The sequence below is a fragment of the Stegodyphus dumicola genome, chromosome 4 (genome assembly GCF_044657685.1).
Source record: "Stegodyphus dumicola isolate Sdum_Otavi_A_Nest chromosome 4, ASM4465768v1".
Lineage (NCBI taxonomy): Eukaryota > Metazoa > Arthropoda > Arachnida > Araneae > Eresidae > Stegodyphus > Stegodyphus dumicola.
In genome coordinates, this window is record NC_140771.1 from 69,455,207 (window position 1) to 69,476,338 (window position 21,132).

Sequence of the window (21,132 nt, forward strand, 5' to 3'; positions counted from 1 at the left end):
AAAAAAAATATATATATATATATAAATAAGAGAGATGTATAACCGATATTTTAACTTAGGATGACTTGCATACACTGCTTTAAACAGTTTTATCATTGTGCCCATTGCTTTACACAATTTTATCCTACATTTGGTTTCTTAAAATGTTATTCATATTTTAGTCAAATATTTTATTTTTGAAATCGCAAGAATCAAATATCATAAGATTGAAAAGTTTTAAATTAAAAAAAAATACAAATACTAAATTTTACGAAAAAATTTATTTTTCTTCTCTGTTTCTTTAAGCATTCTGAAAGTATATTGAAAAGTATCCAACTTTTCGAAACATTTTGGTATTTCTGACAATTATTTTAAATAAAGTTATCGCCTTCCATTTCATAAAGGCCCACAAACGGCCGAGTGGTAAAGTTGCTGAACACTGGTAGTTCACTCCGGGGTTCGAATCCCTGTAAACGGGCTGGTTGCATGGGCGTTTTCGTGGATTTTCTCATGTGTACCGCGTATGACAGCTGGTTTCCCTTAGAAAGTTCTTCACAAAGTATTTTGTCAGAGCCTTTATCAGTCTTTAGAGGCTAAACATTTTGAAGCTATGAGATGAAAGGAAAGACTGGTTTCATCAAAAGGTTTTGGTTTATTTTATTATGACAAAGCACACTATGGCTATCTGCCTAAGGGGAGGGATGCTTTCCTGGAGGACTTTCTAAGGGAAACTGGCTCGCATACACGTTACACATGGGGAAAACCACGAAAACGCCCATGCAGCCAGCCCGTTCGCGGGATTCGAACCTCGGACCGAACTACCAGTGTTCAGCGACTTTACCGCTCGGCCGCTGTTTCATCAGGATGAAAAAAAAAAAAACGTCTTTAGGTGACATCCACATACATCACTGGATAAACTCCTGAATCTTGAAATAATTCGAATGAGAAATCATGGGATTCTCCTTTTATGATACGATATGATGTATTATAACATAATTTAAATTTATACAACCATATATTCTAAAACCAGTCGCTCTTTAATCTGCAATGATATCTTTTTTGTCTTTTCTGCTAACACAAGCTCAATTGATGGTATTTGCTGGTGTACACGTCCAAGTGTTTTCTCTTTGAACGCCTAAATTCTTTGAAGTATCCTGAATGTCTATTCAAAAGCGTCCAACTTTTTGAAACATCTTGGTATGTCTGATAGCCGAATTTCCCTGCAAATTTTTGCTTACTTTTCTCCCTAATTTTCTTCTTTCCTTCTACAGTTATTTTCAGTGCTCACACAAGAAAATTAAGATTTTTCGACTGCTAGACTTCCATACATTTTGCATTCTTGTCAATTTTTTAAAATATCAATTATATGAATTGCGTTTCAGCTAAAGACAGCTTTTCATTTTCTAGTCATTTTAGCTATAAATAAAGTTTAAAGCGAAGTCCAAAGGATAAATATTTTAATTAAAAGATTTTTGCTAAATGACAAAGAAATAAAACAGTCCAGCAGGGTTTATTCTGTACCACAGAGTGACCCGATTCTTATATCGGCTGAAACAATCTAAATCATATTAAAGATCATGTTTTTTTATACAATCTATAACGCGAGAGAAAAATTAGCTTCTTGAAACATGCTTTCTAAGAGAATTAATATAAAAATTTATATTTATATATATATTTTTTAAAGTTGGGACTTGAACCAAACTGTCAGACTTTTAAAGCTTATTTTACATGGTGGTTATTATTAAAGTTCCACTTTGAAATGGTCATAAAAGGAAAACTACCGGACCACATGTTATCAAACTTGGGAATCGTGTAAAGGAGGTTATGAGAATTTATTTTCGGTGGAAAAAAAAGAGTTCAAAAACTTACCATCAGGGGAAAAATGGCGCTGTATACAATATTGTTAAATGAAATAAGACACGAAAACATCTGTTTAAAATGTGTTTAATATTTTCCGAAACGTGTTACAAAGCATGTTCAATGTAGCGTCCAGCATTTTCCGAAAGCAAGTTAAATCATGTTACTGCATTCTCAACAGCAGCTCTTAGCATATCAGGTTTGGTTTTAGTTTGGTTTATTAGATTACGGCAAAGCACTCGAGGGCTATCTGCCTTAAGGGAGGGATGCCTTCGTGGAGGACTTTTTAAGGGAAACTGGCTCGTATACACGTTACACATAGCATATCAGGAGGAATGTTATCAGTGTATCGCATTTTTCATTTCTGCCAAATTGTTTAGATTATCACCATAAACAGTGCTTTTGAGACAAAAGTCACAGAGGTTGAGGTCTGGCGGGAAGAGGGGAAGTGTTGGCCTATAAGACGTTCATTCGTGAAATGTTGCCTAAGTAACTATGCGACGCTCTTGAGGTGGTGCCCAGACCTGCATAAAAATCGTAGTACTAAAATGCCACGTTACTGCAGTTCATGTATCACGAAACATTTTAATATTGGCTCTAAGTGAGCTGCAATCGCAGTGGTCCAGCTGTCGACTGCTCTTCAGAAAAAAATGGTTCAGTTATAAAACTAGCTGTCATTCAACAGTAAACGGTGTGAAATGACTGTTATGCAATCGAATGTAGTAGGAGAATGCAATGGAACTAGATAGATAACATGAGAGATATCTTTGGCCCAAATTGATTAAAAGCGTTTTGAATCAGTATCTTCACGTTTTAGTACCGAATTCAGGCTTAAAAAATTACAAATTATCGATCTGTAAGAAAACGATTTCCAGATTGTACGCACTTGTGAAAGTGATTTGCGATCTCACATTTTCTAATCGCTAATTCGTGCTTTTCACGGACGAAATTCTCACTTACAGGGATGGCGCACTCGACATTTATCGAATTTAACGTCTTTAAATGGTAATTTGCCTACTTCAAAGTTTCTTAAGGGTATACAACATATTAAACCCGTTTAACAATATTGCATGCAGCGCCATTTCCCTCCTGGTTTTGAAGTTTCGAACTTCCTTTTTTTCGCGGAAAATAAATTCCGATGACCTCCTTTACACGATTTCCAAGTTTGATAACATTTGATCCAGTAGTTTTCCTTTTATGACCGTTTCAATGTGGAACTTTAATTATAACCACTCTGTATATTATTAAATTTTAATTTGAAGCTATGCGTTATATGTATACCATGCGTAAAATTTTCGCTTTTATGGAAAAATAAAAAATCGAAGCAAATATACTTAGTATAATGGACCAAAACTGAAAACATTTCCCCTCCTTCCGAAAATAAAATATTGAAATTTCGAACTTGAATTTATTGGGTTATCGAAATATTCAATTTGACTTATCTTCTAAGTCCTAGTTCCGACAACAATTCCGTCAAAAATTCCGAATTACTTAAGCTAAAGTAAAAGATTTAGTATATATTCACTGTATGTTAATAAAGTAATCAGATTGTAATAAAAATAGATTATAGAATTTACGCTGATGTAACTTTTTGTCTAACTGCACAGCATGTAATGGAAGAGAAGGTTTGTAGAGATCTGTTTTTGACATGCCTCTAAAAGTAGATGTCATATTAATTTTGTCTCTTCAATGTCAAAAAACTTTCCTTTGAGAGGCAACTTTAGTTTTTGAGAAAGAAAAAAAAAATCACAAGAAGACAAATTTGAAGAACATGCAGGACGATTGAATATACATACTTATTTTCCGAACACAAGCGGTTCTCCGACTGGTTATTGAATAATGAAAAGATGCATTGTCATGCAATACAAAACATTTGGAATACGTTTTCTGGCTGAATAACGTAAGATTAAAAGTCATCTGCTTAATTCACATCCATTCACAAGTCAACTACTCGGGCAATTGCAGAATCGTTTTGATCCTGAGCTTGTAAGACAAACCTAATATCACTGGATTTAAACACTTCTTTAATCTTCCGAGAACGTTCCTTCTTTAGCTCATATTCCAAGAATATTAAGTGAATACAATTATTGCCAAAGAAATTGAATATTCATTTGCACTACGGCTTGGTAGTTTACTAACGAGTTAACAAAACTTAAATTCTGCTTTTTGTGTCAAAGAATACAACAATATTTTAAATATTTACAAATAAAATATTAAATTGGAGATTTAATTGGAGCCTCATCAGTTGCCTAGCATTTGAAAAAGAAAAGATTGTTAAATACTAATTGTTTGCTGCTCAGTCTAACCCAGGCTGCATGGTTGGTTTTCGTAGTTTTTTAGGTTCTCTTTACAAAGATTCTCTATGAAAGCATCTTAATCAAATAGCTCCCATGTTCTTTCTATGTTCAAATAACCAACTAACCTAGTTTAAGCGCGATTTCCAAGTGAAGTTACTAGTAAAATCCGAATACTCATTAAAAATCACGTAGCTAGCCAATCGGGAGTAACATGAAAAATACGGAACCAATAATTGAAATGTTGTTACGGTATGCTGTTTCTTAACTTAGATGGTCATTCCTTAATTAAATAGCCCACCAACGGCCGAGCGGTAAAGACGCTGAACACTGGTAGTTCAGTTCGAGTTTCGAATCCCGCGAACGGGCTGGCCGCATGGGCGGTTTCGTGGTTTTCCCCATGTGTAACGTGTATACGGGCCAGTTTCCCTTAGAAAGTCCTCCACGAAGGCATCCCTCCCTTTAGGCAGATAGCCCTCGTGTGCTTTGCCATAATTAAATAATCCAATCCAATCCTTAATTAAATATAATTGATTTGTGAATTCTACTAGAACTGACGGTAAGAATTGAAGTGGAAATAAATAATATGGTGTGCAATCTTGATTAATATAAAATTAAAAATATTTGCATAGAAAAATGTTTGCATTCAGACAGAAAGTTTTTTGAAATATTTGCAATTACTTTATAAGAAGGATTTATTAATAACAGTAATAATTACTTATTATATTACTGATGATTAGGATTCAGTTCTTGACAATTACATTCTAAATTAGAATTTTAAGGATATAACGAAAATATGCTATGCACAAAAATACATTTTAGGAAAAAAAATGAGTTGATTTTTTATGTTTTAAAACTTCTTAAATTCATTTAGTAAACATCGTATCCTTGTTGTTTATTGAATCCAGAATGTTGGTGTCGTTTATATAATTATTCTTACTTGTCCACAGAATCTGCTGACTTATCCAGCCATTAAGTAGCTGCAGATCATTTCTACATAACCATTGAACTTCTATTAATTCAGTCTCTAGAGGGTTGTATGTTTATATCATAATTTGACTTTTATAAAAAATGATTATTCTAAATGTTATGTTTCTATAAAAATATATTGTGCTTTAAAAATATGGATAATAGTATCAGCCGCTCTTTCAGCCACTTCAAAAGCAACAGTTTGTTTAGAAATAAATTATGCAGTTAATGTCATAAAATTCAAATAAATATCAAATGAAAATTCTCAGTTTTAGACAATTCGATTTAAACGAAGTAAAGTAGCAGACGATAAAACACCGAAGGTAAAAATTTACTATTTCAAAAACTTACTCTTAAATTTTTTAAAAAAAGAAAAGATACGAGAGAAATTAAAAAAAAAAAAAAAATAGTTAAAAATTTGAATAATATCATCTATAATTTCAAAAAAAATAGCCTTTCATATAGTATTAATAAATATTTATTACGCATCATTGAGGGAAAAAATGTCATATAATTAATTCTCTGTAAAATTTTATTTGAAGTTTAAGGTTAAAAATAGCTGTGGCAATTCAGTGCAACAAAAATCCATAGACCACATTTGGCGTTATTATCGCTCAAAAAAAAGGTGCCAAATTTCAAAACGCGAAATTATGTAAATTCGTGTATATCTTAGAAAATTTTGAATAAAAAAGTCAAATTTTTTGCAGATGTGCTTAAAAATACACCTTACTTTAAGATGATGGTAAAAATTTTATAGGTTATAATTCAAAAATTTTTTCGAAAAATCTATAGAAATTATTTAAAAATAGAAATTTAAAAAATAAAACGCAAAAAATGGGTAAATTTTATTTGGAATGAACCAAAATTTCGAAATGTGAGAGAAAAAATCAAAAAGGTTTAATAAAAAAAGAGATATTAATAAATATTTGCCAAATTCAATTAACATTGAGGAGCTAAAATTTTGAGAACCAATATTTTAAAAACTATTCGTACGATTTTTACAAAACTTGGTATTCTGGCATAATTTGAGTCGTAGAATCGAAATATGTAAAAAAATTGGTATGTTATTTCAGAAAAAGTCCGATTTTGTGTCAAAATACCTATGTTAGAATAGTACTATATATAAATCTAATATATATCCTAAGTCGCGCTTTCGAGACATGAAAAACGTAGTTTGAATTTTGTCAATCGGCCCAGTAGAACAGGAGATATAGCACTGTCCCATTTTTTTTTTTTAGCAGTGTACATATACAGGGTAGTTCAAAACTACATGTTAAAGATAGGTAAAGGGGACCTAAATAAGCAGATTTCGGATAGGAATGTGTGTGCTGCTGCATTGAGCTGGTAGAGAATGCTGATGAATGTGGTGTATAAAAGTGCTGTGCTAGATGGATTCTTCATTTCTCACACAGATCTTGAGAAGCATGCATCATTAGGCCAATATGGAGATTGCTGATAAGCATTCCATGTATGAAGGCTGCACAAGGAGATGAATTAACTGCTCAAAGGATGTACAGGGAGTAATTCTCGAATAGAAATCAACCGGATTATAGAACATTCGAGCGTTTTCATCAGAAGTAAACTTGAGTGGATCATTTTATGCATCCAGTTGTGATACTAGCATTGGAAAATATCACAGAGTTCCTGTAGTGGAAGAAAGAATATTACACACAGTAGGGAATAATCCTTTGTCAAACTAGAGAGCTGTAGGATGTGCATTGGGTGTGAGCCATGCAACTATTTGGAGAACTTTACATGAAGATTGAAGCCATCCGTATCATTTACAGAGAGTGCAAGCAATGACCCCTGTCAATTATCTTCCACATCTCAATTTTGCCTGATGGTACCTACAGACTGCAGACAATCAAACTTTCCTTGCAGATGATTTATTCACTGATAAGGCTATCTTTACGAGATCGGGTATGTTTAACATCCATAATTCTCACCTGTGGGTCTATGATAACCCAAATGGCACAATAACAGTTGCCTACCAAGAAAGATTTTCTATTAATGTTTCAGTGGGCATAGTGCACAATAACCCAGTAAGACCATACATTCTAACTAGTCCTTTAACTGGACAAATGTACAGATTCTTTTGGAGGTACAGGAGGTTTTACCTGAACTTTTGGTAGATGTTCCTCCAGCTGTTCGCAGACAAATGTGGTTCCAGCACGATGAAGCCCCAGCTCACTTCATCCAGAACGTGAGAAATCACTTGAAGGCTGTCTACAGCCAGCATTGGATAAGACGGGACAGACCAGTTTCCTGGTCAAAGCATTCTTCCGATTTAACCTGCTTGGATTTCTTCTGGGGTCATATTAAAATCTTCGTGTACATTATATATCTGCTGATCTTGTTGCATGCTTGTCTTGCTGCTGGAGATATGCGCTTGACATGCCTGACGTCTTTTCTAATGTACGACAATACATGCGCTGCCACTTGAATCTTCTATCGCTGTTAGTCGTCGCTTTTTTGATTACCTACTGTGAACTGATTTTTTCTTTTGTCTTTACTTTCCTTCTTAGTTTCCCGTAATACATATTGCTTTACATGCTAGTGCTTTAATACGGCATTACCACACACACTTTCCTATACGCAAATCTGCTTATTCAGGTCCCCTCTAGTTGCCTTTACATTTTTGAAATATAGTTTTGAACCACCCTATATATGAAGTATATGACTACAACCAACGACTGAGAAAACAAAGACTGGCTAAGGACTTTTAAGTTGGGTAAACAATTTAGAATCACCCTGTGTATATATATCCACAGGGTGATTCTAAATTGTTTTTAGAAATAAAGAGGGGTGATAGTACTCATCCAGATCAGCAATAATTACCATAGAACATAGGATCACATTCCACTCTGAGAGGCAGAAAAAAGAAATATTAATTCCAACCGGAACTTACAACAGTGTTGGGAGAGACAATGAACGAGACCAAAAATTGTGCAATCAGTTTAGTGAAAATCTCCCAGAGAGTGCACAAAATGGATAAAACCGAAAACTTGATGTTCAAGTGTTAATTCGAGCTGAGACTTTGATGGCAAACACTCACATGCACATTTTTGGTTCGCAAGCTCTCAACCTCACAAACGATTGCAACAAGTTAATTATCTAATCAAGGGCTGAGTATTATCAACTAACTCCAACTCAAGGTAGTTTTGATACTATCAAGATAGCAGTTTTCACCCCTTTGCCACCTTCCATCCTGTCCTCCTGGACTTATTATGCTGAGTTCATTCTACTTGAAGTGCCCTTCTATGGACACAAGTTCTGACAGATGGAACACAGCATGAACTTTTGATTCTAATTTCCACATACAATGGAAGTTGGAGTTATTTGATAATATTCAGCCCTTGATTAGGTAATTAACTTGTGGAAATCAATTGTGAGGTTGAGACTTTGTGAACCAAAGATGTGCATTTGAGTATTTGCCATCAAACTCTGAGCTCGAATGCCAAGTTTTCAGTTTTATCGTTTTGTGAGATTTTCATTAAACTGATTGCGCAATTTTTGGTCTCATTCATTCGCTTTCCCAACACCGTTGTATGTTCGGGTTGGAATTCTAACATTCCTCTTTTCTGCTCTCAGAGTGGAATGTGACCCTATGTTCTATGGTAATTATTGCTCAACTAGATTAGTACTATCATCCCTCCTAATTTGTAAAAACAATTTAGATCACCCTGTATATATTTTTGGTACTACCAACTGCAATAAAAAAGGCAGGTGTACAACAAGATGTTATAGTAATTCTCCGTACAAAATTTCTTTATTCTTCAGCTAATCATTTTGAGCTATACAAGCTACATATTTACATACAGATGTACCAAAAAATCCATTTTGAATCCATTTTAAAATGTGTTTTGGAACATACATATATCATACACCCCTCCACCAAAAGTCAAAAGAGGCATTTCCACTGGAATCTGAAAAATGAAACTTTTTGCAATTACTATACTTCCTTAGCTTTGTACAAGGAAGTAAAAAATCATTTTAAAAAATGATAACAAGAAGCAAAAAATGGAAATTTGCACACACATATAAATATGAGAACAAAATGGTAAACTGGAAAATATAAAAATTACATAAATGTTAATTTTCTGATGCAAAATGGAGAAAAAGAGAAACAGTATTATTATGTTGTACAGGAGTTATGACCATCACATAATAAGAGCAAATAATACCTGTCCTAACTATTAGAACAGAGGTTCTTGACCTTTTTTTTGTCCCATGCATCCCTTTCACCCTTGTTAGAAGTTTGTTCTCCCCTTCTTTTCCAAAACTTGAAAAATATATAGATTTAGATTATTTTACCACATGTTTTTAAAAAAAATTAAAGGCAGGATACAGAGCAGCGCAGAAAATCATCATTTTCGCCAAAACCAACTAGTCACGTGATGAAACACTTCAATTCTGCTATGGCAAGAACTGTTTTTAACATATTTTCATTGCAAAAGTCTTAGAATGAAAGACTTTAATGTCTTATTATTTTATCTCGCCCAAGAAGTGTGGTGTATATTTTTACACCTTTATTTCTCCCTACTTTCGTGAAAGGCCATAGCACTAGTTAAACACGATAGGATGAACACTATTTGAAGTCAGCAGAAATTATGATTTGCATTGATCTGAAACCTGAAAAACAAGCATGTTGAATCCCTAGCCATAATTTATGAATTTTATATAAAGATTCATATTCCATGACTTACTTTAAAATATGAGATTACTAAAAATTATGGAATTACATTTTTTAGCAGGATACTTTTTGTAGCAAGGGGGGCGGAAATGGGCCAAGAAGTCTTCACCTAATTTGAGTGGGAAATGACCAGACTGCAGTTGATTTAATAGGTTATCTGCCAAGTATTACAAGGATATATTTCGCTTTATTTTTAAAAGACATTTTCAGAATTTTTTCCAGCCAATATGAATAATAATGCATGTAGACTTTAGCACAAAAATCAAAAGAAAGGTCATGATTATTCATTATAACATTGTAGAGACATTAGGTTAATTGGAAAAGCCGGAGAGATGAAAAATGAGCAAATGCCTTCACCGGGAATCGAACCACAGACCTCTGGAATACGTGCCCAGCGTGCAGACCACCACACCATGAAGGCATGTAAAGAAAGCGGGAGAAATACTTTATATACCCCCTTTTAAAGGGCCACTGCGTTTTTAGGGGACCCAAACGCCAAATCCTGGATGTGGAGAATGATAATCCAACACCCTTTTTAGTTCGGGCGCCACTTGTAGAGACACTAGGATTTTTTTCGAAGCCAGAGAGATGAAAAATATGCACACTTAACCTCAGATATAAAAAATACCTATAATAATTATTTACTAGTATAAAATTATTATAATCAATTATATTATTAAAATTCATTGTACTAATAATATAATGAAATTTATGTAATAAAATATAACAACTAAATGATTATAATAAAAATTGTTATACAATAGCAGTTTACAATTTATCATTAAATTTATATAGTTAAAATTAATTGGTTCTAGTTAAAAATTAAAAATTAGTTAAAATTTCTAAACTTTAATTTTCACTCATATTTTTACCAATAAATAAATAAATGAACAAAATTAAACACTATGTAATAAAGCAGAAACAGTGAATAACAAACAATGATCATATTTTAGTTTAGATTACTTAGAAGTAATTTTTGTCTTCATTCTGCACTCTTTGAAAGCTGCAAAAATTATGAAGGAGAAAATAAATAATAATGAAAAAAATCCCTACTACATGATTCATATCCATCCACCCTATTTCATGAGTAAATCACTCTGAATGGCACATGGATGTTTACGCTAATGGTCATGAATGCGACAGTCAAACTACAAATATCAAAATTTGAATATAGGTAGTTTTTAATATTCACAAAGTAAAACGAAATACTAAACAGCTAAATAAATGGCTGAACACATTACCTCCTGGTTCAGAATCTCTGTATAAGACATATTATGAAAATTTAATTTATAATAGAAACTAATATTATTACTCCACTACTGCACTCATTCATGGTTTGCACTGCTTCCAACTAAGACAAAGTTCCAAGAACAATAAACTTTACCTGACATTAATCAGTTTATTAGCAAAGCAACTTATTGAACTTTAAACAATACATATCATCACTCTTGTGTGGGGGGGAGGGGGAGATTTACAGCCTGCAATATTCCTTCAGATGCAATTCATATTTATTCAGAAATAGTTTCCCCAAGTAACTCTCGGAAGCTAATGATCTTACATAATGCACAGTTTGAAAAGAGTGTTGAAAATTTAAAATTGAGAAGAGCTGGAATTGCTTTTGAGATCTGAGCTATGAATTTCCAAAGAAAATGAAATCATCACAAATAATAATACTTTTCAGCTGCATTTTATTTTTAATAAAATATTGAAAGAGGAGTTCAAAGGTAATTTTGTGAAGTTTCCAGAATAAGACGAAGGATCAACAAGTGAATCTACATAACTCGTTATGGCTTATAGCAGAGAAAACAAAAATCTATTGCATGTTGTCATCTTCCCAAGAGAAATAGATCAAAGTGGACCTGGATCCATGACGATTCACTACTTCAATAATATATTTCTTTCCAATTGAACAACTTTTATACAGTGTGCTGTGTTATAAGGGATATATTTTTATTTCCTAAAAAAGTAACTGTGTTATAAGCGTAAACCGATGTCAAGTTTTTGATAAAATATTTATTTCTCAGTGGATTTACTTTAAGAATTTTCTATAGTACATCATAATATTGAACCATTATTTAGTTTTGTATATGCCAGATAATTATGATTCTACACTAATTTACAGAAAAATACTTCACACAAATAAATGCTTAGATAATAAATTCAAAGAGTACTTAATTTATCACACAATTATTTAAAATATAACAGAATACTTTTTTTTTTTTAAATTGATATCAACTTGAAGTTTTTTCAAGCATTCCAATCACTCACATCTTTAAACCATTAATGGCCTTACCAGAGTGAGCTGCTGCTTCTTTGTCAGATACCCGGCTTTCATTATCTAATTCAAAGGAAAATATATTAAATATTGAATGCAATATCATACATGCCTATAAATATAATTTTCAATTAGTAATTAATTTTACTAGTACTTTTTAGTTACTACACATTTTGAATGCAATATTGGCATGTTTTTATTTCTTTTTCTTTTTGATATTAAACTCACACCCTGAAACTTTTCTTATTTTATTTTTTTACAGTTCTATCCCTTTTTATAAAACTGATGTTGGTTCCCTTTTAAACTGGAGGTGAGGCAGAGAAGAAATAAGAAAATACAGAAGATAAAAAGAAATAAAGAAAAAAGGGTAGTTACATTTATTCCTTCTTGTCTAAATAACATATGCAAAATTAAAAAAATAATGATAATTAATAAACACTGCATTAAAAAATCATATAAGACAGATTTGTAGACATAAAAATGGCATTTAACATTACAGAGAACATTTATCCTTTGGAATGCATGAATGGAATACATGAATTGAATTAAATTAGTGCCTAAATGATAAAAGGCAACACCTCTTTTGACATATAATACACCATTTTTGCACTGCACCATAGACTCTCAACATGCTGCATATGAACTATAATATTTGCATCAATGGAATGATAAGAATAATTTACTATGATAGATCACAGATTTCAAATTCCATAACAGGGGGGGGAAGAATACTTTGAAAAGGAAACACTACACAGAAAATCTATAAACTCAATAGCATTAAAAATTGTGATGACTTAAAAAGAGAACTAAAAACACAACAAATACCTCACACAAATCTAATAATACACAGGATGAATGGCACTGTCATTAACTGTTCTTTAGATAGGAGAACTAACCTGAATGGGTGACTTCTTTGTCAGATCCTGAAGCTCTACTGGATTTTTCGTTATCTGGAAAATAAGAGATTAAAATTTCTTTTCAGTCAACAAAACAAACACAAGTCATTAGATGATTCAGATTCATTGTCTAATAAAATTATATTGTCTTTCTTTATTAAACATTAGCTTTTGAATTAAAGTAAAGTTCAAACTAACATTAATGCCAATAAAAATATAACTATGAATTTTAAGGAAATTAAAAGCAATCTGACACCGTCAAATAAATTAAATATATACATATGCAGCATACATATACATATACTATACTAGCTGCTACGCGGCCAGCCCTCATCGGGCTTTTAAATGTACAGGAAAAACGCCTAAAGGGAACAGCAAAAATTAAGTTTAAAAACTGCACAGAATTTTACTCTGCAGAAAAATTTTATATATATATATATATATATTTAAAAAAAAAAGGTATATATATGAAAAAATTACAATGAAATAAACAACATCCCTGATACAAATATTAATTATCCTAATAAATAAATTAACCAACTTCCTGTTGCCTTCTCGACAAACATCCAGTATCTAAGCGAACCATTAAATTAAAAAACTGCACAGAATTATCGCCTTCATTTTTTGGAGTGGTAACAGTGCTGACATCAGCAACAATGATTGTGTGCCATTGTTGCTGATATAATGAGAGAGAATGACCAATTTAACAAAATTTTATCAAAAAACATTAAAAAAAAATTTCAATTTTGAAAATAATCACTTTGAGGTACACTGACGTTTGTCTAGATGCACCTATGTACCAAATTTGTTAGCCCTGGGTTCATTAGCTTACGCGCAGCATGAACGAAGGGCACACACAGACAGACACTTCCTTTTATATATATATTTAAAAACTCTCAAATAAGCTTAATAAATCTATAATATTAATTAAAACATGTAATACTGCATATTATAATAACAAAATATTCACAAATCTACATTTTTATTGGAGGATAAGCAAGAAAGCATCTAAATTACACACCAGAATGCTCAGCTTCTTCTTTCTCGGATGCTGATGCTCTACTAGATTTCTCATTGTCTAAATGCAGAAAAAATTGGTGCAATTAAAAAAAAATGAACTCAAAATTTTTATCCCTACAATTATCAATGGAATAATTTCAAGAACAAATAGGGGGGAAAAACTCTGAAAGGTTTCAGATTTTAAATTACGTCCAAAGGGGCATTTTTTAATGTTTTGTGTGTTACCTTTATTTTATTAAATATCATGTTCTACATACTCAAACCATAAAATTCAGTACAACAACAATATTGCAAAATAATTTTAAAATGGGTATAGCTTCAGAATTTCCAATATGGAGTCTTGCACGCTGGAGATTAAAAAAAAAAAAAAAAAAATCCCCTGTAAAAATTTTTAAATAAATAAAATACTAAAAATGTTTAAAAAAAAAATTTTTTTTTTGTTGCCACTTTGAAGTTGTTTAGTTTGTTAATCAAAAATTTATTGAACAAAATATGAAATCAATAACAAGACACATTTCAAATTTAAATTAGGGCTTCCACATGCCCATATTCTATGGAAGATTACATTATTTAAATTTTGATGGCTCTGGGTACCATTGTTTTATCCCAACACGAGAAACATACATACATTCATGCACATTCTTCATTATTTAATTTCTTTAAATATAATACAGGGCAATAATATTTGGTGGCAGCAATATGAAAAGTGAAACAACGCTTATCGTGATTCAATGCAAAATGCCAAAACGAAATTAATAGTCCTTCAGGGCAAATTGCCCCTTTGGACTAAAAATTATATTTTAGTGAAATCATTAATATGCAAATAAATGTTCTGAAAAGTAGTAATTAAAAATTATATTAAAAACAATAAAATTATATTTTTTAAAAGATAAAATGTCAAATAAGTATACATACAAATCTGCTATAATAACGAAATATTAATAGAATCAATACTCTTAGATAGCGCCAAAGCAAGAATGTATTCAAGGTATATCAAATTACACACCAGAATGTTCATCCTTTTCAGATGCAGATGCTCTGCTAGATTTTTCATTGTCTAAATATCGAAGAAAAGAATGATACAATTAACAAACCAATTTTTATTCAAATTATTACTTAAATGTTACCAATTAAAAATCAACTAATCCAAAATTTTAGAACACAATCCTGCATTGCAATAAAAATATTAATGTGCCAATAAATTCATTTTGAAGAACAGTTATTTTAAAAAATAAAATTTAAATTATTTGTCATTTTTAAACAAAATATTTCCTAACAAAATATCAAAGATTTAAAAAAAAAAAAAAAAAAAAAAAAAAGAATTGAACTATATAATCTTTTTTATGTTAGCAAATGCTAATGATTGACGTTTCATATAAAGGAACATGTTACAGTTTAATTATATACCCAGAAAGAAAAATCCTTAATAATAATTTTCAATCCTATGACAGACTAGGGTGTTCTACTGCCTTTACTATTGCTGGGAACGAAGGAAGTTCATGATGTTTCAAGATCTTATTGGGAAAATTCTGTAACAGCACTCAATACACACACATAAAAAAAAAAGGCCTTTGTCCTGATTATGCCCAAATGTGATTTAGTATGTTTAAAAGATTTTCGGAAATTGTAGATATTAATTTGCAGCCTATAAAAGTGTTCCCTGATTTATATATATATATATATATATATATATATATATTTGCCAATTATTCTATTTCTGACCACTATGGATTGGCATAATACACAGCTTTTAGATTATTGTATATATTTCACTACCACAAAACAATAAAGTTAAAATTTAATTTTAAACACGGGGAAGTTTCTGTAGGCAAGAGTTTCAAAATTACTTTGGTTTTCTACTCTTATTTATTAATTTTAATTTTAGTCTTTTAATTGCTAATTTCTCAAAATTCCACTTGTTTAAATTTCTTTTTGGTAATTCACCACATTTGGTATTACTTTTGATTTTAACTTTTACCCTTGCTTACATGAATGATGAAAGACGAATTAAATGATTTAAGAGTTAGGTTTGAAGGCAACTTCCCCTTGATAAGTATGTCTCCTGTCTGTTCAACAATCATTCACTTATGCATTTTATAAACAAATTTTTTAGGATTAAATAAATTTTGAAATTTTACATTTATTCATGGGTTTTGATACTTGCACTTGATTTACATATGCTCTCAGAATTTAAATGATATTGTAGATTAGTTTGCAACAATAATTAATCATTTATTTGTTTGCATTGAATTTCATTTAAGTTTTTTAACTTTAAATTTGCTTTTTACGAATAGAGAATGTTCGTTAAATACATATTTCACTACCACATATATATTATTTTAATATATATGAACAGATTTTGAAGTAATTGAATTTTTTAATAATGCAAATGATGAATTTTAGACAATAATCATGAAGACACTTTTTTTTTTTTACTTGTATGTACAAAGCAGTGGTTCTCAACATTTTCCATACACTCCCTTGTTAGATCATTTCTCTCTCCTTTTCAAACTTGAAAAATTCATTTCGATGTAGATTATTTTTAAACTTATTTCACAAATTCAGCAACAAAAAACATAGAAAATAAAAGTTGTATTTTATATTCATAAACTGTAACTAAAACACCTAATAGATGAATAAAAGACTAACTGCATTCACATCTGAAGCTATGAAATTCTACCCTGGTTTTAAGCTTTGTTGAGATAAATAATGATAATATTTCTTGATATATTTATTACCTGCAGAAATTTTTAAATGAATTAAATTATTAGAAATAAATTTTTTTTACAAACAATTTTAAAACTAAGATTTATGTAAAAGTTATTTTCATAAAATTTAATATACCTTTTTTTTTATCCTAAAATCATATATTTAATTTGGAAAATATTAACTGTTCAAAAAATACTTTTAATATTTTTTATGCAAGCAAAGTGATCTTTAAGAGGTTAATATAAAAGCATAAATTTATTACATGAAAGAAAGAAAAACAAAAAAATACCTGACTGTGCCTCTTTATCAGAATCTGAAGCTTTTCTAGATTCATTATCTGAATGACAATTGAAAATATTAGTATACAATTCTGCATAAAATTATTAAAAATATCTAAAATAATGCAACTGACAATTACAAGAAAAACTCTACACAAAAGAGAAATATTTTGTAACTATATAAATGAGTTATCACTTTAAGAGATAATTATTATTATAATTTTTGGTTATAACAACTAAATTATACAATAATGATTATTTTGGACTAACTTTGTAATAACAACCAGGAACAATAAAACATAGAATAATTAGCATTTATTCCACATGGCTTTTGCAAGCACTTAACATTTAACCCCTTCGAGCCGGGTAGTGAAAACGCACGCTTATTGCGAAGGCTGGCAGTGTCTTCCGTGAGCATCTCTCCAGAGCCGGGGGCTTTTTTGCTACTAAGCCTAAATCCATGAAATTTCCGAAGTATCAACGCATTGTTTAATAATGCTCTATAGAGTATTTAAACAACTTATGCTTTATAAATATTTATATATATATACTTTAATTACCTTATTTCTTGTTTAAATGCATTTTATGACTTTTAACATTATACATCTGAAAACTAAATATATTACTTAAAATTCTCTTTTCGTATGAAAAATTTTAAAACAGGGATCTACACACAGTCCTACATTACATTCCTTGAATTTGTAATAACTCATTAGCCATTTTGGAGGATTTTTCCGGGAATGTGAACAAACGAAGCATCGTCGTCTCATTTTCTTATCAGTCTCTTCTGAACAAAGTTTTGGAAAATGTCTTTCAGTTAATCTTTCAAAATCAATATCAGAATATCAGAATTTCAGAATCAATATCTGAAATATTTTGCATTATTTCTGCTATTTCATGCTCTGTTAAACATTTTCGACGCTTCGACATTGAAACGGTAAAAACAGAAAGAATTCACGTCTAACAAGATCTAATTATTTTCTAAAAACTGAACTGTAAACCGAAATACTCAACGCTTTAGCGCATATAAAACTTCTACCTACAATAAACAACTACCACGTGCGAATAAAGTGCGATTTAAAGAGACGTCATAAATCACGCCATTCGGAAACATTTAGTTCCCCGTTTGTTTATATAATCAAAAACACGTGTATGTGAGTCATGCTTCTCTCATTTCGAGTAGAAGGTCTAATGTACATGTATCTGAAACCATATGGACATACAGTGCCATCATGTGGCAGAAATTATAGTTTGAAAAACGTTCCAAGGTACTGGCACAAATACGTGACAGTTGGTAGTAAACGCAACAATGCTCTGGCACGCCTGCGTGTCGGCCGGTAGATAAGTGTGTTCGTTGCTGGCACATATACGTGACAGTCGGCGCGAAGGGGTTAAGAGTTATACTTTTTTATGTGATTTCACTTATCAAAAAAAGATTTTATAAAAAGTCAATCATTTTTGATAATTGTAAAAGTGGATAAAAAATACAGAGAAAATAAACAATGACTAACATTTCTTCCTAAGAAGATTTTAAAGTATCTTTCTAATTAAAAAAAGTAATATTTATCTTTAAAAGGGGAATAATCTTTGCAAAATGCATTAGAATGATGCGAATAAGGTATTTGTTCAGAGAAAAAATTTCAGGGAGATACATACCTGATTTAGCTTCATCTTTTTCAGACTCGGATGACCTATTCCTTTTGCTTTCAGCTGCAAACAATATAAAAAAAATAAAAAAAATTTTTTTTTTTTTCTTTTTAAAGAATGGATATACTTATGGTTGGAATTCTGATAATATACAGTCACTTTTTAGAAAATCAAGGTAAAATATTTCAAACGAAAAAAACTGCTGGGTAAAATAATAACAATACAGAGGCTGTTTTGCACATATTTTAGATGATTTTGGTAAGCGGTAATAAAAAACCGTTTGCTGCAAAAGAAGTAACTGCAATTGTACTATGTTTCTAAAAGTCAAAATTATCGTCTGTGGTCTGAAAGTTTTGTTTTTATTCAAAATGGCAAATTTAACAAAGCAGTGGTTTGAAGGCTACATTTACGCTCTTTCCGAAGAGAAATATGCATACTCCGTTATCCAAAAATGATGTGAGAGTCATAGTTTTGTGATATCTATATATATCGATCGCGTCGATAGGTAATATCATCAACAAGAAAGGAAAAAAACGTCAAATTGGAGCCTCAAGTGGGACAAAAATTCCAAACAAGTATTCAAGGAAAAAACGGACATCTTCGACTATTGCAAAGGTACGTTGTTTAATGTTAAAAGAAAATCCCCCTAGTCAAAGGAAAGTTGCAAAATCATTAAAATGCTCAGTGTCCACTGTAAACAAAATGATAAACGATTTAAATCTTACGCAAGTGAAAAAATGAAATGCGCATCGTCTTCTTCCAAAGCATATTGCTCAATGAAGGACACGCTGCAGAATTCTATATGAGAAACACTTATCCAAAGAAAAATGGAAAACAATTGTCACAATAGATGAAGCATGGGTGTATTTAAATGATAGTAACCAAAAAAAAAAAAAAAAAAAAAGAGAGAGCCATTTATTATCATAAAAGGGGAGTTCAAAGAATCGAAAGAAAGTTTTTCTACGGGATTCATGATTGTTGCTGGTTTTCTTATAATGGCAAGTTAAAAATAAAGAGAGTGCAAAAAAATGTCAAGATTAACTCCAAATACTATCAGGAACATATTTTATCGCCAATTTTTCTGAATGAAATACCATCGCTTTACCCACAGTGCCATCAATCTGTGAGACTCCATCAGGACAAAGCTAGCAGGCACACATCAAATCCACTGTAAATTTCCTAAAAGAAATGGGACAAAAAACTGGTATGAAGGCCATATCCTTCACTGATATCCCTACTAAAATCTCACGATGTGTCACCTACGGGTTTTTGTGCTTTCGGACTTTTAAAAACTGCATTATCCAAACGTTGTCCCCAAACCCTAACAGGACTCTGGTAAGCTGTTCGGAAGGAATGGGATAGAATACCTCTTTTGCCACTTCAAAAGGCATTATTGTCCTGGAAATTTCGGTGTCGAAAGATAGTTCAGAATAAGGGATGTCAAATAGAACATTTAAAACACAGAATTTTTATGGAATTTAGTTTTGTGAATACAATATACATCATCTAAAAAATGTATAAACAGCCTCTGTAATAAAGTCTTCAACTTATTCAATGCTGAATTGTAATAATTAGGCAATCCCCAAGGAGCTAGAAAATATCTATTCAATGCAATAAATCACACATAATTCATTTTTGCATTGGATTGATTAAGTAGAACTCATGCTCAATATTTAATTCTTCAAAGCTGGAGACAGACACTAGGTTTGAAAAATTAAATAAATGTTAAAATAAAAAATGTATGACATATATGTAAATCTATGACTTAAAATACCAAACTTTGCTTGTACTTTCAGGTAAAATCTAATGCATTATTTTGTGAACATACTATAATATTACATTGCACAAACAACCAGCTTCACTATGGCTGTTGTGAATATTTATGTAGTTAAAAAATTGCTTAGAAAATGATTTTATTAAAATACTGGTCTACGGAGAAAACAAGCAAGGTCATTACAGTATATCTTCTTACTTTTTAAGCATATTTGTTTACTTACAATTTAAAACACATCTAAAACTGATAAGCAGGTGTCATCGAAAACTACTGGCAATCATGTAGTATGCAATTTACCATTTTTAGTTAGTTATGTATTTCGATACACTTCCATTTTGCCAAAGCAGGCAATAAAGTCGCCAATAATGGTACAACTGATACCAAACAAAATATGCTCGCTGGTAACCTTTTACAAAGAAAAAAAAATTTTTTTTTTTTTTTTCCATTTTTAAAACAAGTCGCAGCCTCAGATTGATTGTTTCTTTCAATACTGGCATACAATTACATAGCATTTTTAATGGACAGTTCAATTTTATGCCCTAAAGCCATTCGCGGTAATTAAATCAATTAGGATGCAAACACACCACTCACCCAAAAATATGGCAAAGGCAAAGTCAAGGGTTAAATTCATCAGTTCTAACGAGAATACACTAGCAAAGTAAAGCACTGCAGTTTTACATAGTTTCTGAGTAAGCTATTCGTACAAATTGAAATAATTCTTGTATTTAAACTTGTTTTCCA

The 21,132-nt window shown here is 31.2% G+C and overlaps 1 protein-coding gene across 4 annotated transcripts in view; it reads right to left on the bottom strand.

The window, feature by feature from the left end:
- The window catches only part of Ctr9 (RNA polymerase-associated protein Ctr9), a 153,810-nt gene that overhangs the window by 34,744 nt on the left and 97,934 nt on the right, over window positions 1–21,132 (bottom strand). For 2 of the 4 annotated variants that reach the window (XR_015040689.1, XM_085815048.1), the window contains exons 22-27: window positions 18,627–18,680; window positions 16,982–17,029; window positions 14,990–15,040; window positions 13,985–14,041; window positions 12,964–13,017; window positions 12,086–12,130 (exon numbers count right to left, since the gene is read on the bottom strand). Coding sequence is in view for 2 of the 4 variants with exons in the window: in XM_085815048.1 (XP_085671174.1) it covers window positions 12,086–12,130; window positions 12,964–13,017; window positions 13,985–14,041; window positions 14,990–15,040; window positions 16,982–17,029; window positions 18,627–18,680 (309 nt within the window). In the remaining 2 variants the exon portion in view is untranslated. The remainder of the gene's footprint in view (window positions 1–12,085; window positions 12,131–12,963; window positions 13,018–13,984; window positions 14,042–14,989; window positions 15,041–16,981; window positions 17,030–18,626; window positions 18,681–21,132) is intronic. The other 2 variants (XR_015040690.1, XM_085815049.1) reach the window with 1 other exon arrangement.